The 17,381-nt window shown below is 36.7% G+C and overlaps 1 protein-coding gene across 3 annotated transcripts in view; it reads left to right on the top strand.

Moving 5' to 3' along the window:
• LOC306853717 (transcription factor COE3-like) overlaps positions 1-17,077 on the top strand; it is a gene marked incomplete at its 5' end in the record, with an annotated part of 104,037 nt that extends 86,960 nt beyond the window's left edge. For 2 of the 3 annotated variants that reach the window (XM_079391342.1, XM_079391341.1), the window contains 5 exons: positions 8,870-8,935; positions 9,422-9,596; positions 12,577-12,759; positions 14,626-14,715; positions 16,013-17,077. In XM_079391342.1, coding sequence (XP_079247468.1) covers positions 8,870-8,935; positions 9,422-9,596; positions 12,577-12,759; positions 14,626-14,715; positions 16,013-16,044 — 546 coding nt within the window. In that variant the 3' untranslated portion in view covers positions 16,045-17,077. The remainder of the gene's footprint in view (positions 1-8,869; positions 8,936-9,421; positions 9,597-12,576; positions 12,760-14,625; positions 14,716-16,012) is intronic. The other variant, XM_079391343.1, reaches the window with a different exon arrangement.
• Between the last annotated feature and the right edge of the window lie 304 nt (positions 17,078-17,381).

Here is a 17,381-nt window from a genome sequence, read left to right as displayed (position 1 = left end):
ACATAAAAAGCTACTGATAAAATATACATTTGTGCAGTTGTTTTTTTCACTCAAAACCTTATACAGAAATTATTCAGATATCATCCTTGTGACAACTAGCCCCATCCTGTTCATACTACTATGTGCCCTCTTTAAGGAGGAAGTAGATTATTGACTTCCTCTGCCTTGTCATGTTGGCACATTTTGCTTTATCAGTTGCTCTTTATTAGCACGATAAGCTTATATGTGTGTGTGCAAGTGGCAGGTTGCTCTTGTAATGTTGTATATGTATGTATGTGTGTGTGTGGTGGACCTCTGTTCACCAGGCTTAGTGTGTGTATGTGATTTATCATTGTTAGGGGACCTGTCGGATGGCTTGCTCTCCCGGGTCAGCTGATCTGCTCTCGCCGGGCGCTTGAGAACCATCCTCCCATAATTGAGCCCCTGGAAAGAAAGCAAGGGGAAAACAGGAGGAAGAAAAGATAGGAGGAAGATAGAAACAGGCTTGTCGGGAGACAGCCTTCAGGGCTAGAGAGCCGAGAGCCGGGCCAATCTAGAGTTAAACAGACTCACCTTGTTACCTGTGCTGAATGAACTGTAGAGCGTCTGAGCGACTCCTCGTGACCCATTCACCCACATACACTTCACACACACACAGACAGCGGGGGGCCGGGAGTGCTGAAATGGTTTCATGCTGTGAAGCTGTGCTGTGGAGGTCTGTGAAAAGGAAAAGGAGAGGAACACAGCATCTCGATGCACCGTAACACGTGCTCTCTGCCTTTTGGCAGGTAGAGTGAAGAGATTAACATGCAGACATGAATCCAGCTCATCCAGAACACCTCTCAGGGGAGGGGGCCGCTCACATGCCTCCCTGAGCGAATCTCTCGCAGAGTCCAAACCTTTTCCGGCCTGTCTCTTAAAAATAAAGGTTCCAATTAGAACTGAAGAGTTTTACTGGACGGTGTTCCACAAAGAACTTTTTTATATTTCATAGTTGTCAGATGATGCTAATGCTAAAAACATGCAAATAATGCAAATAAAAAATGCAAATAATAAAATGCAACTGCGCATATAATTGCACATAGTTAGGATGATTTAAAAAAGGCCTTTTTTTTTAAAAGTGAGGGAGATATCTTTCGTTATCTATATCTGACATTAGGAATGCATCGAAACAAACTTTATGGTACTTTAGTGCAAATTTTACACATCAGTTGGTAATATGGCCAATAGTAATACAATATTTGCCCAACTGTTTGTTCCAGTGTTATTTTAATATTATCTATGTACTATTATAGTTTTATTAAAATATTTAATTAGCTTTTTGTTTTTGTCATTTCTATTTTGTGAATATGACTAACTAGGGATATTTTTATTTCAGTTTCGTTTTAGTTTAATTTTAGTTTACTTCCAGTTATTGATTTTAGTGCTTCAACATAAACATATTTCCATTAGATTCCAAGGCATTTGTAATTTTCAATTAGTTTTAAAGTATTATTTTATTTTAGCTTTGTTTCAGTTAACAAAAAAGTTTTAGTCATATTTCTGCTGTCGTTTATGAATTTTGCATTGCAAGTTTTCCATTGAAAAATTTTGCAAGATGTCCTACGTGTTAATGTTTGACTAACTGTCCAGAGGTTATTTGAGTTGCAAGACCAAAGAAAGTTGTGTACATGTGAAATTACCTTTGCTGTGTAAATGTGAAATTACCAATATATATATATTTTATTTTGCTGACCCCACTGAAAGTCATTAAATTTGCATCCTGATCTGAAAAACATTATTAATTAAAATAATATTTATTAATTGTTAATACTGTATTTAGTGTCCCAAGAGCTAAATAGACAACTCAAGATACCTTGAAAAATGATTTCTCATATCAAGAGGGTCTTGCGGCAGAGAAGCTGCAAAGAAGAGTATATGGAGGAATCAGAGATAACAAAGTGGGCAGATTCCTCCAGTCGCTGACCCTGCAGAGGATTGTTCACGGTCCTCTTGGTGCCTCGTCCTTAACCTGTGATGCAAGGGACGCTCTGCAAGGTCCCATCACCTGATCCCCAGCATTGCCTGGGGCTCCTGGGTGAGCAAGAGAGGGTGTCCAATTGGGGCTTTGCTAAGAAAGACCGCCACCCTAGAGTAATAAAGATCACAGGATGACTAATTGTATGCCTGGCACCTCGACAGTCAGCTAATAAGACAAAAGGCCCAGCGCCTGTCTCTCCCAGGGCCAGGTGGCACACCTCTGGATCCCAGAGTGGGGTCAGGTGCTCGGGCCGACCGGCTGTAATCATCAGCGGGTCTACTTCAGGGCAACTGCCACCTTATCAATCATTGATTGCATTTCATTAGGCTTTCAACAGAGTGAGTATTGAGCCTCGAAGTGATATTGAGGTTATAGTTGACTACAGGGAACGCAGCGCTGATTTGTGCTGGCAGACTTAATTTGAGAGGGAATGTTCTGGACTTTTTGTTTGGGCCGAGAAAGTGTGATGTGAAGTAGTTTGTAGAGATGTGTGAGGGGTGCGTGTGTATAGTAGCCGCAGGTCGTTTTGTAGACGTCACATAAATAATGAAGTAAAGCTAAGTCCACTGAGCAGAACTGTGCAGTTTATTTACCTCGTGGCTGTTTGAAGTCATTTTATACCTCTCTCACTCGTTTTTTAGTTTTTCTACATACCTCACTTTATTTCTCAAATAATGCATTTCTTTTTATATTTTACACTTATACACTTATATTTATTCATTTATTTATTTATTTTTATCCAAAGTGACTTTTAAATGAAATATACACAGATTGTGAAACTGAATTAAATAGATTTTGTTACTATTAGTATTATTTCATTTTATTGATTTTAATTCAAATAAAAACATTTTCAAAGCCATTTTCAAAGCAATACTAAGCAATTAATATTAATTTTAGCTGCTGCGGTATAATAAAATCAACAATAAACTACATAAAAATACTCATAGAAATGTGTGCAATGGAGAGTGTTCTGGGTTGTTGCTCAAGTCTATGGGACTTTTTTTTTACTTTTATTGTCTACCAGGCAAATATTGTTAAATCTGGTCACTTGCAAGCCTCAAAATGACTTAAGTTTATACTTAGGGTTAGTGATTTGATCAGATCTCTAACCTGAAGTATAAGAAATAATTTTTTTCACCAAACCAATAAATCATATGTGACCTTTAATAATTTCTTTATCAAAATGAAGTCAATATTGCAAACTCAGAACATACAGACTACCAACTATGTTGTATTTGTCAGCGTGTGTGAAGATGTGAATAGCTAAGCACGAGTAAATGTGTGTGTGTTTTTACGCAAGTGCTTGTGTGTGCGTTCATGTTGTGCCAAAGGGTCCGTGGCAGGGTGTCGTAGCCAGCGAGCATCAGAGACATTAACTAACTTCTGTTTTATAATGGAGATTAATGAACTGAGCCGTGGCCAGGGGGAAGACAGGACAGGAGAGGAGAGCAAAGGAGAAAGAGGGTATGAAAAAGAAAGAGAGAGAGAGAGTGGTGTGCTGCCAGTGCCAAGGCTGTGTTGGTGACAGATTGCCCACTGGGTGTGGATGGCAGAGTGCTGTTGAACCAGGGACAGGTTGGGCGACTGGGGCCGGACACAGGGAACTGCAGCGGGGAGGCAGCCTGGAACAAGAGCCCCATACCTGGACAGCATCAGGCACGAGAGCAGGGGAGAACCAAACCACGGAGACACGTACAGATGGGCAGAGAGAGGGAGGGAGTACTGGCGAGTATAATAAAGAAATACCCACAGGAACACCATAAGAGAGAGAGACGACCAGACGTACAGTAAAACAAGAAATACTTTATGAACAGGTGCACACATACACACACACTTAAAACAAAGCACTCATAAATACACACTGTACACTGATTGATGCATAAAACTGGGTGCAATAACAGTCATACAAAAAAATTAATATATAATAAAAAGCATTAATACTGTTTTTTCTATAACCTAATATAAACAGGTTGATTTTGTCTTATTTTTTAGTTTAATGGGGTTTTTTTGTTTGTTTTTTACAGTGCAATAAAAAAAACTAACAATAATTTATACAAAAATTACACATAGCTCTTATTTTATAATTATTTCTTATTTTTATTATATTATTTAATTATTAAAATATTTTCATTTATCAATTTGGAAGATGCTTTAATGCAAAGTGACTTTTTAAAATGTTACGATTTAAGCTAAGAAGATGTGGTGAAACATTGGGGAAATTGTTATAATAATAATAATTCCTTTTTTAATGATTTAGTGTGATAATAGATTTTATTATAGCAGTGTTATTTTAGTGTTATTGAGATACTGTTATAGTGCTTATTAATATTTTTAATCAGTTTTTATTTTAATTTTTTTCCATTTTCAAGTAATTTTAAAGTTTGATCTATTTAGTTCTTGTATTGTTCTATATGTTATTTGATTTCAGTTGACCTTTATTTTATTTCAAGTAACATTTTTTTCCTTTCTATTGTTGTTGTTTTTTTGTTTTTTTTACTGTATTTGCTTTAGTTAACAATAATAACCCTGGATTAAAGTGAGTAAATGCTTCACATGATGTGTTTTTATTATAGGCAATGGTACAGTAATGACGAGTCTTGCTTTATTTGTGTTTCAAGGTGCTCTCTTGTTTTTGTTCTATTCTAATCATTTCTTCTTTTTTTTCTTTTTTTTTACAAAATGAGTCCCTACTCATCGCACTGTAATAAATGTAAAGGTTGAATAAATACATTAGACTAAATAATGCAAGAACAACAGAGCACAAGCTGTAACGGACTCTCTCTCTCTCTCTCTCTCGCCCCATGTTTGTCATTGACTTGAGCCATCTGTGAGGATCGTTACTGCTCGTTGTTGATTGGCTGGGGGAGGACTGTTAGTTCTAAGGTCATATTTTGTCGTGGGAAATGCAAGGAAATGAGGATGACGAGGAGGAAGCTTAGTGCCCCCATCTCCATATGCCCCCCAATCCTCTCTTGCGTGCATGTTGTGCACTATCACGCAGACACAGTCCCAGATGATCTCTTAAACTTAAACTCCAAAGGAATATCACAATATTCGGTGGTTTCCTGAGCCTGTTTCTGCCTCTCTGCCTGATCTGAAGGCCACTGTTGTTCTTCCTCGTAAATGTAACAGTTTCCACACAGTATGTTTAGAAACTCAGCCAGAAAGTGTTCAGTTTCAAGGCCTCGTGGCCCGGCATAAAGCAGTCACTAAGAGCTGCACTTCACAGATGCAGGCCCTGCTAATGTTTGCATGACATAGATGTAGGCAACCCGAGAGCTAACGTTCAAGCATGAGCTCTGTATTTATGCATGTATTAAGGTATATTTGTGTATTTTAGATCCATTTGTGTGTGTGTGTGTGTGTGTGTGTATGTGTGTGTGTGTGTGTGCATGTTTATGTGGTTTATGAGGACACAAATTTGTATAATGACATGGGTATGACAGAGGTATTACAATATGAAGGTGGTTTATGAGGACCGTAATTCAAAAGGCTTAAAAAACATACTAAATGGTGTTTTTTTGAAAATCTAAAAATGCACAAAGTCTCCTGTGAGGGCTAAGTTTAGGTGTAGGGTCGGTGTAGGGCAATAGCACACACAGCTTGTTTAGTATAAAAACCATTACGCCTATGGAGAGTCCCCATAAACCACAAAAACCAACATGTGTGTGTGTGTCCATGAAAAAACTTTTTTTTTTTTTTTTTTTTTATCTTCAGATGGTGAAATGTTTGTAAAGAAATTAAATAATGTCTTTATTCAGTTCTAAAATTTTGAAATAAAAAACTTTTAAAATAAAGCTCTAAAATAAAAGCTTAATTTTAAGGTTAGTGTAAATTATAGTTTATATTATTAATAAAATAGTAGTTATATTATAAAATTATTTTGAAATTTATATAAAAAATATTTTTTTTACTTAAAAGTATTTACGTATTACTTATTTGAGAGCTAATGTTCTTTATTCATCTTCAGATTTATTTTAAAGTTATGAATAGAGATAACAACAGTGCACAAAAAATAAGATTTACTTACTTTTTACTTAAATTGATTTACTTATTATTTAAAGTATGTTGTATTTAGTTTAATATTAATTTTTTCACACTTTGGGAAGTCTGTAGCTTAATTTAAAAACAATACACTGAAAAGTGAGATTTACTTTAAGATTTTATTTATTTTCATAAAATTATTTATAATTTATTTAAAGCGTTTATTATTTATTTTAAAATGACTTTTTAAATATACTACGTCAACAATAGCACTGGTGTAAATAAAACTGGTAAGCAATGAAAATACACAACCTCATTAATTATTCATGTCCCGGTGCATGCTGGGAACACCAGCATTGTAAAGCTAAGTGTATTTTACTAGATTGTATACCTTATATAAATATATACTGAAATAATATACTGATTTGTCAATAAATATTAGCAGGGTTTTCTTTGGGATTGATACAGTACTTGAGGATTGTAAATATAACAAACAAATTTACCTGAATTAGAGCTTGTATTTCAACATGCAGAATGTGGAATTAGTGCAATATTTGCAATGTGTGTGCGTGAGTGTGTGTACAGACACAGGCTGTTGTTCTCACAGTACAGTAATGATACGTTTGCCAGCAGCCCCAGCTGCCTCTTACCTGGCAACTCTTGAGGGAGAAAAACAACTAGAACTTCCCCTCTTCATCTCTCCCTCTTTCTCTCTCTCCTCCTAACATACTCACTCACTCGTTTCCACTTTATTTGTGCACATTTCCCTCACTTTGTCTTCTTCTGTCTTCTCTCCGTCCCTCGAGTCTTTTTTCCTTTGTTTTCTTCCAACCCTTTCCCCCTTTGCTCATCTTTCAGCGCTGTTTTCTGTCTGCATCCCTCTCTTTCACCTCTCGTCATGAGATTTACAATTACTCTGCCATTTCCTCTCTTTGTCCTGCTCTCTGTAGCCAACCTGGGTTTTTTTTTCTGCCGTTTTATCCTGATTTCATGAACGGCATCTGTAGTTCTTTGGGTCAATCTTTTCTCTCTTTGTCTGTGTTTACTCTATACTTTCATCTGTCTCTCTCTTTGTTTTCTGTTCTCTCCTCATACAGTCATGTGAAGTGTGTGCGTGTGTGTATATGTGTGTGTGTGTGGTAGGTTTCAATGTAATACCCCAGGGAGCTCCAGTAGAGGTTGCCATAATACCAGCTCTGGCTTCCTCTGTATCACCTCCACACCTCTCTGTCTGTCTCTGAACACTGTGTGTATGACAGAAAGAGAGAGAGAGTGAACCACCTCTTAAGCCTGATTATCTCTTCAGGCTCAAATCTAAATTTATCTATATACTAGCCTTGTCATTATAAACATTTATGGCTTACTTTCTTCTGTGGGACACAAAAAGAGATGTTTCGCAGAATGTATGAGCAGCTCTCTTCTTTTCAGTAGAAGTAGAAGTAGCTTCAAAAGCTGAAAAACACAAAGCATGGTCTATATGTTTTTTATAAAAAAAAATAGTTTGGACAATTGTTCCTTTGTAAAAGAAACACTTTGTAAATAAACTCATTATTCACAGAACAACCTTGCATTAATAGCTGTGGTCACTTTTCATTTCAAATTTTAATTTTATTTTATTTTGATTGAATTAGAGTCAGCAAGGTTATTTTTAATGATTACAAGAGTGACAGACATCATTTGCAACAATAAGTATTTATTATCTTTATTATAAATTCAAATAATTATCTTATTTAAAAATTTCTATAAATCAAAAAATTCCCCCCAAAAAACGTTTTCACAAATATACTAAGCAGCTGTGATTAAAAAGAAGTGCTGAAAATTTTGCTTAGTCGTCATATGAATAAATAGCATTTTAAAATAATTTTTCATAGAAAACAACTATGTTAAATTGAAATAAAATTCACATGTTACTGTTTAAACTGTATGTTATATAAAAATAAATGCAGCCTCGGTGAACAAGATTTTTTTAATAGTTGTGTATTTCTGAGCACCAAACATTTTTCTGCGGGACAACATATAGTATTAAAGATCCCATGATTAGGAATATATATATATATATATATATATATATATATATATATATCAGTTATTTATTTGCAATAACGTGTATTGATGAGCTAAAAAAAACTTACAAAATTATTGCGAAAAAAGTTAAATAGATAGAAACAATGTACTGGGCAAGAGTGATGATTTGATGCTTCTGCCTATGAAGTGGAAAGGTGATGCCCTGGAGGTGAAGACAGGAGATAAAATGATGAAATTAGACTTTAATTCAGTGCAGATGTAGCAGATGGAAAATGATTATGCATAAGAAGTCGTTGTAAGATGCTCATGTCCTGTCTTGGTTTTGCTACTCTTAGTGAGACCAGAATGAGTCTGTGGGCCAGAGGAGATGTGTGACTTACACAGGAACACTACAGGATAACACGCACAAACACACACAGTCACACACGCCGTGTGAAGAATGACAGTGGAGCATATGTGTACAGTCTGAAAGGATCGCAGCCCTGGATCACTGCTTGTGTGATTTGGCACAGGTTGAGTGTGTGTCCTGTGTGTATTTGTGTGTGTGTGTGTCTGTGTGTGTGTGTGTGTGACAGGTTGGTGTAAATGAGATTCCGACAGCTTCTTTTTCTGTCCGCCTCATCACGTTTGGTTTCTCATTTTTGAACACAATTTGCTTATATATAGTAAATAACTAGTTAAATTTATATCATAAAGATTATTTATTTATTTATTTATTATAATTATACTTTTTTATGGTGCTCCACTTTGCTGTTTATGGATTTACTGAGCTTTTTATGGATGCAAACCATGCTGATTTACAGTACCAGAGCTGGAGTATTGGACTAAACTGTGTGTGTGTGTGTGTGTGTGTGTTATTAGGAGGTTCTTCTGAAAAGAGCCGCAGACTTGGTGGAGGCGCTGTATGGAATGCCTCATAACAATCAGGTATGAAAATCACTACAATGAAGCTGATGGTTTTATATGCAGCCAGCTGATTTATAACATTTCTTTCATTTTATATATATATATATATATATATATATATATATATATATATGTACACACACAGTCAGTAATATAATATTTAAAAATTATAATGTAAATAAAATGATAATAATGTAACATAATAAGGGCATGATGTTTATTTAACAACCTATATTTTTTAATAATTTTATATTTATATAAGATAAATAAAATAATTTTATAATTATTATAATTTAAATAAGATTATAATAATGATCAAAAATAATCCTTAAATTCCTTACAGTGTTAAAATATTCTTGGATTAATAAGTAATAATTAATTATATTATTCATTTAATTTATTTCAGGGCATTATTGTTTTCTTTCATGTAATGTAATGTCTTGAAGCAGAACCCAATGAGAAGCACTGTGTATCATTTTAACACATTTCTCTCTCTGGATTGGCCAGGAGATCATTTTAAAGCGTGCAGCAGACCTGACGGAGGCGCTGTACAGTGTGCCGCGGAGCCATAACCAGTTGCCTTCGCTGACAGGCTCCGGCGCTCACTCGGGCATGATGGGAGTTAACTCTTTCAGCAGCCAGCTCGCCGTCAACATCTCTGAGGCCTCACAGGGAGACCAAGGTCAGTGTGTGTTGTGAATCCCAAATCACACATTCAAAGCAATTTAAAAAATGTATTGCATATATCAATATTTTGAAGTCAGTATATTGTTTGTTTTATATCGCTGAACACAAAGCCTATCACTGCAAACAATTTTGCAATCAAGACTCGAATTAAAAGCAGTACTTCATTTACATACAGATCAAGGGGCACCATTAATTGTGTTAATATTTTTATCACACTATTTTCTTTCGAACTAATCAGACTAATGTGTTGCGTTGACAGCCATACAAAGTGTTTGACTGGGTTTGATTGAGACATGACTTCACGAAACTCAAAGCTACTCGACAACCTCAACACTTAAATTCAGTCACACCACGGTCTGTCAGTCCTTGTCTGGATTTGTTCATCTGTCGTTTGTGAGCTTCACACCCACCCAGCCCTGGACCAGCAGCACTTCACATGACGACCGCATGGCTGTGTTTTGGCAGGCCTGTCACCCACAGCGCTCAAAACTGCCACTCACACTCACCTGCCCATAGAAACGACACGTTCATCAGAGTGTGTCTGTGTGTACACACTCCCTGTCACTCCTGAGAGAAGTGTGAGCGGCACAGGGCTGTGAACGAGCTGAGAGACTCAGGCTACAAGAATGAAACACGTTATTTGCAAATGCAAACGCAGTTTATGAGCACAGCATGCACGCATTTTGGAATATCGGTGTATTAAAATCAAGATGCAATCGTGGGTTTACAATGAGACTCTGAGAGTTGGCAAACTCTGGGTTTACTCTGAGAGTTGGCAAACATTTAGCATTCATTAGCTGACTTCTAAAGCAGGATACAAGAAACATCATAAAGCATTTAAGCAACAATGGTACAAAAATATCTCAAATAAATGTTGTTCTTTTCTATTCATCAAAGAATACTGAAAATATTTTCCACAAAAATATGAAGTGGCACAACTTTTTTCAATATGGATTATAACAAAAAATATTTATTGAGAACCAAATCAGCATATTAGGATTATTTCAAAAGTATCACGTGACACTGAAGACTAGAGTAATGTTGTTGAAAATTCAGCTTTGCATCACAGGAATAACTTACATTTTAAAATATACTCAAATTGAAAACGTTACTTTAAATTGTAATAATATTGTAACATGAGCTGACTGCTAAAGCTGATTGATTCTACATAGAGGGATAAAATGTACATCTTGAATTAAAATGCATTAAAAGTTGCTTAAAATGCAGCTAAACTCTGCACTTAAAATGTCTTATGTAATTTCCACACCGTTAGCGTCACGAAATAGAAATGCCATTTCTGTGGGATTTGCATATATGTATCTCATGCCCTGTGTGTGAGCATTTCCATGCACAAGTGTGTTTTCAATATCACAGAGTCGGGCCATGTTTCTCTTCACCCACCAACTCTGACACTCACAGACAGGAAGTGGGAATGGATGTGAGATGAACAGATCCTTATATCAGAGAGAGAGAGAGAGAGAGAGAGAGAGAGTGAGACACACAGGAAGACAGAGGAACTCTCTCTCCCTTGACACCCTCTGCTTTCTCTCCTGCTTGCACTAATCCCATTTTCCTCTCGTCTGTTTTCCTCATTCACGCAGGAAAGGAACACCTACAGGAATCCATGAGGTCATGGGAAAGGGCCGTTAGCCATTATAAAAATATTGCATTTCATACTTCATGCTTGTATGCAGTGAAACTTCAGCAGGATTTAATTCGGTTAGCCTGCTGCTCCACTCATTCATCCATCAAACTAATTATTGTTTCAAGTTCTAATTAAGTTGCAAACTGATTTACAGAAAACAGTACCTCTTTCCTGCAGCTTATCAAACCACATAGGAGCACAGTTTATTTAGGGAAGGTCTCGGATTAACCAGCATCGACTCTGCTGATGAGTGATATTTGTAGCTTATAATGGCAGTCATGTTGCCGCTCACGTGACTCTGACATGGTAAAAGGATGTTGATTTTGTCAGTTAGTAAAAATATATTTTTTCCATAGTCTGAATTGCTTAGTAAAACATTTAAAACAAGATTATTTTTTTATTTTTTTTTACTAGTGAGCTTTATACATTAAAAAATATTAAACAGTAAAAAAGAATGACAGTAAAAATGACAGTAAAGACCTTTGCATTGTTACAAAAATATGATATTACAATAATTGCTGTTCTTTTGAAGTTTCTACTGATAAATGGTCATGAAATTTTAAAAACAAAATAAGCTTTGCCATCACAAGAATAAATTGCATAAAAATATTATTTTAAAATTACTTTAAATTGTAATAATAGTTAATTACTCTCTCTGCCTTTCTTTCTCAACTGTTCGATATGAGAATTAGGCTTAAGGCCCAGAGAGTGGATGGATGCCAAGTGGTACTCAAAGCTCTCTCTCTTCGCTTCCTGTTTAGTTTTGGCTGACTGTGAATTGTACAGGAGAAAAAAAGAAAGAAAAAACAAGAATATGTTTCCTTAAGAAATGTCTCTTTAAAACTTACCAGCATGCTTGCAGGTATGTTGTGATGACTATGCAGGGTTATTGCTGGGGTGTTTTTGGTGGTTGCTAGGGTTGTTACTGTCTTAAGTCAACTCTCAAGTCTCTGTGGTATCCATGTTTCTCAGTATGGCTTGGGTTCTGTCTGTCTTTTGCCAGGCGAAAAGAGTCCAAAACACCCAATACACACACACACACTGCTTATGGGAACATAGACAAAGTTTTGTTTGACTGCTGTACTGAGTGCTTTCTTAACAGCATCCGGACATCTTTAAAATGTTCTCACACATACCGAGGGATCCCACCCACTAGAAACACAAACCCAGCATGTCACAGACACACATTAGTCCAACCGCAACATCTACAAATCACATCAAGCGTCTTAATAAGCAAACTCATAATAAATCCCAGCGCTGACATGGTTTATATTGAACTTCAGTCTACAAGAGCGTCCTCCTTAACCTGTCGCTATCTCTTACATTCCAGGTTACTCTCGTAACTCGAACAGCGTGTCTCCTCGCGGGTACGTGCCGAGCTCCACACCCCAGCAGTCCAACTACAACACCATCACCTCCACCATGAACGGATACGGAGCCGGGATGACCAACCTGGGCGTGCCTGGATCCCCGAGTTTCCTCAACGGATCTGCCGCCAACTCTCCTTACGCAAGTAAGTGTTCTGTTGATCAGCTAACAGATCTTGACATTTCGGCTGTAAAGACCAGCATATTGGCCTTCTTGGCTAGTTTAACCAGCAATACCTTTTACTTTCAGCTAGTCTCAAGCCTTTATCAGCTAAGGGAGTTTTTACAGCAATGCCATATATACTCTTAAAGAAATGGTCTTTTAAGAACTGTTCACTGAAAGTTTCTTTGGAGAACCAGAATTGGTTTCTCCGTACTCTTAGAAATAAAGGTTCTTCGTTGACAATGGTTCCATGAAGAACCTTTAACATCCATGGAAACTTGCACTTTATAGTGTTTCTTGTAGTGCTGCAAATGGGTTCTTTAGATAAAATTGTTCTTCACACTAAGGAAAACATGGTTCTTTTTAGAAATGTTCACTGAAAGGTCTGTTGGGAAACCAAAAATGGTTCTTCTATGGCATCACTTTTTTTAGAGTGTAGAACTACTATTTTGGGTTGAACAGTTATTTTCTTAGTGTGAAGAACATTTGAATAAGCTGAAGAACATTTTCCCACTATAAAGAACATTTTCGTGGAACCATCAATGCCAATAAGAACCTTTTAAAGAGTGTAGTCCGATTCACCAGGCTGGAAATATTAGATACTACATGGTAGTCATTCCAGAAAGGTTGTTAACTCTTCACTGCATGTTTTGGTTTCTGATTTGTTGGATTTAACCAGCTATATTTGACTATTGTGAATCTAAAAAGCTTGCATTTTGTGATTTTGGTGATCACAACAGGCATATTTGGTCGCAACTCAGTCTCCTTAATGCTAATCTGAAATATTAAGGTTGTTTGTTTGTCTGTTCGTGTTCTTTGAGGGAAAGGTTGTTGTCTGTCTGCTGTTCCATGCACTGTGAACGTCTCCATCCGAACTAACTCCACAAACACTCATATATGTTTTCATCTCCTTTCATGACTAACATTTTAACAACTCCTCCATGCATCTCACTCCGTCACATGCTCGCTTTCTCGCTGCGGTCAGGATAGTGAGCTTTCTGTCAGCAGTTTCCTGTAGATACGTCTGCTGCTTCTGTTATTGGGAAAAAAATCACAATGCTGGAGGCCTGACAATTACAAATGAGGTTTATATACTCAATACTGTTCATATATACGATATATAGCAGCTGTATTTTGTGTGATTGGCACTTGTTTGGCAGGCCGAGCTTTGTGCAAAGTTGTTTCATGGCAGGTTTGCTTTCCATTCATTATAAAAATGGGAAACAAGTTGGCAAGAGTTTTCAATTGGAATTTCATTGAAGAAAATTCATTGTGGGTTTTGCTCCAATTTGGTGAGAAAGCTCAAGCTTTCTTCTCAAGATTCAGCACCAAGATTGTTGGCTAGCGTACGGTGGTTTTTATTACCTGTCTTTCTCTCAAAGCATGCAGATGACCGCATATTAGATGTCCTGATAATATCATCTTCTGGCATGCTTTACGTATACGTGTGTCAATACAAGAGCGGTTTTTATGTTGATGCTTCTACAAAAGTGTGATTTGGCAGTCAAACGTGGACTATATTGACATAAATCCACCTCAGGAGTTCTAAGTTATGGATCAACTTTGCCATGCAGGTAGCACACGGTTTCATACCCATAATACCTCACTCTGCCATAGCCCTTCCCCTTCAAATAACCCTCTAACAATCGGCATGACCCACCTCATAACTCTCATCTTTGTGTGTGTGCGGGTGTGTGTTTCTCTGTGTGTGTGTCTGTTTCAGTCACCCCCTCCAGTCCTCTATTGGAGCCTCATGCCTCCTCTTCCTCCTCTTCTTCATGCATCCCTACTTCCATCTCTCTGTCTGCGGGCCCTTTCTCATTCTCTCCTGTCCATATGATCTCTGCAGTCAAACAGAAGAGCGCCTTCGCGCCTGTCGTCCGGCCACAGACCTCCCCGCCCCCCACCTGCACCAGCACCAATGGGAGCAGTCTACAGGGTGAGCACCCCACCCCTCTCCTGCCTCTGAGACAATCAGGAAACAAGACCCTATTTTAGAACGATTCACAAAAAAAGGGCACTACATTTTTGAGGACAAAGTTGATCCATAACTTTTTACTTACAAGATTGGTTGCTTTTACAGCAAAAAAAAAAAATAGAATACAATATATATAAATAAATAGTGAAAATGCTGTTTTTGTTTTTTATCATACTGGTGGTGGTCTGTTGGGGCAAATTAGTGTAAAATAGTATCAGAATTACCTCAGATTTGCATGGAGTCAAAAACTTGAAAAAAAAAAAAAGATGTATGACAGTTTTAACAAAAAATACGGTCACACTTTATATTAGGTGGCCTTAACTACTATGTACTTACATCAAAAAATAAGTACAATGTACTTGTTGTGTTCATACTGTATTGAAAAACACTTTTGCTGCTATTGAGGTGGGATACGCGTAAGGTTAGGGACAGGTTTGGTGGTATGGGTAGGTTTAAGGGTGGGTTAAGGTGTAAGGGATGGGTCAACAGTGTAATTATAAATGTAATTACAGAAATTAATTACAGATATAATTACATACAGGTATTTTTTTAAATATAAGTACAATGTAAAAGCATGTATGTACACACAATAAGTGCGCTGTACCAAATTATTAATTTAAATGTAAGTACATAGTAGTTAAGGCCACCTAATATAAAATGGGACCAAAAATACTAAGCACCACAGCTGTTTTCAACATCGATAGTAATAAGAAATGTTTATTGAACAGCAAATCAATATATTAAAATGATTTCTGAAGGATCATGTGACACTGCCATTATAGTACATTTTTGAGGTTGAAGTTGATCCATAAATTTGATCCATAAATTGGTTGCTTTTACAACAAAGAAAATTAAATTTCAATAAATAAATAATGAATAAAAATGCTTTTGATATGCATGCAGGTGGTGATGTCTGGCAAATTAGTGTAAAATAGTAAATTGTCCCGATTTGCATGGAGTCAAAAACTTATTCGTAAAAGATGATAATTTCCCATGTTACTTGCATGTTATGAACCCAAAATCTGTTTTATTTCTGACTGCAGATTTATTTCTATAAACTTTAAAGCATTAAACTGTAGAAGCGTTTGCTTAACAACAGCTATTTGCTAAAAATATTCCTCCATCCAGACCGACTGTGGAATGAGCTGCAGTATTGACCTTTAATAACCATAAACCAGTCATTTTATGGTTCAAATAGAACATGTGTTATTTGAACCTCCTCGTTTATTGTCGACTGACCTCTTATTGTCTCTTGCAGCTATGGCTGGTCTGATTGTCCCTCCCATGTGAAGAGGAACCTGATCTTCCTCTAAGGCTTCATTGAGCCCACAACAAACTCACTGGCTCACCAAATCTGTCTGACACTCTTTTATCGAACATCACCAGTCCTACGAGGAGCTGCCCGAAAAGAACATCTACACCTGGATCGCTAAAAGAAAAAAAAATGAAAAGTGTACCTGGCCTGAAAATGTCCCATGTCCTGAAATGTCAATAGATGTGTTTGTTTTGCCCTCTATGACTTCATCCTTGGAGACTCGCCATAGCGGATGGCATTTCGAACAGGAAGCATAAAAGTTGGATATTATCGCAATGTGAATGAGAAGCCGAGGTTTTGATATGTCCACGGCCGTAGGGGCTTCTTTGCATGGCTGATGTTGTCTGTAGACTGTCCGTTTCATACTGTATGTCTGTCCTGTTTCCACTGTGAGAAGAGAGACGCCACTCATGCAGATGGGACTGCCATGGCTCGGAAACCATTCATTCCTAATTACGAAATGCAGTGTCTTTGGTTTTCAACATCAAGCTGATTTTATTTCCTTTCGCTTTTGTTTTAAACCATCAAATGAGAACACAAACAAACACAAAATGATCCCAGACTGAAGAGCGTGATATTTAGTAATCATCAGGATGATGATGATGGATGTCAGTCATTTTTACTCATACTGTTTCTGTAGTTCCAGTATAGTTCCAGGTGTGTGGATAGGTAGATTTAAGCCAGGAATGCTTTCTACAGTTTTAATCACATTTAGGTACCAGACTTATTGTTGAACTTCTTATTGTGCTTTTTTGTATGTATTTATAAACTTCGTTTCGGGATTTCTTTGGTGAGTTAGGCCTGAATAATAGTATCAAATATCTATGTCAACACATTTGATGTCTTAATACCTTTTAGATATTGTAAAAAGAGTGAAAAATAAAAGGGATTACACTTTTTTGTAAAAACAAAAATGACAATGACAAAAAAAAAAAAAAAAAAAAAGGTCTGGACATGACCAGGACACCTGTTTTTTGAAAGCAGGGTGCGAAGCTCCACCACTTTTGTAAGAAAAAAAAAAAAAAAAAAAAAAAAACATTTTTTCAATCGTATATTTAATATTTTCTTTTTGCAAAAAAGCATTTGTGTTCTTGTTCCCTCCTCTTGTCTCGTGTGTTCTCGTGAAACGTGTATGATCATAGTTATTTCCTAATGCACTATTTTTGTTGGGGCACTTACAAAAGCTATGTATGTTAGCAAGCAGATGATAATAATAATAATAAAAAAGAACAAAAAAATTGAAAAGCTATACAAATATGCACCAGTATGTTTTCAGACGATTTTTTGAATCGATTACTCTTTGCTTTGGTCA

Source organism: Barbus barbus (assembly GCF_936440315.1).
Source record: "Barbus barbus genome assembly, chromosome: 33".
In the NCBI taxonomy this organism is placed as follows: Eukaryota; Metazoa; Chordata; class Actinopteri; order Cypriniformes; family Cyprinidae; genus Barbus; species Barbus barbus.
This window is presented reverse-complemented; position numbering and strand designations above follow the sequence as displayed.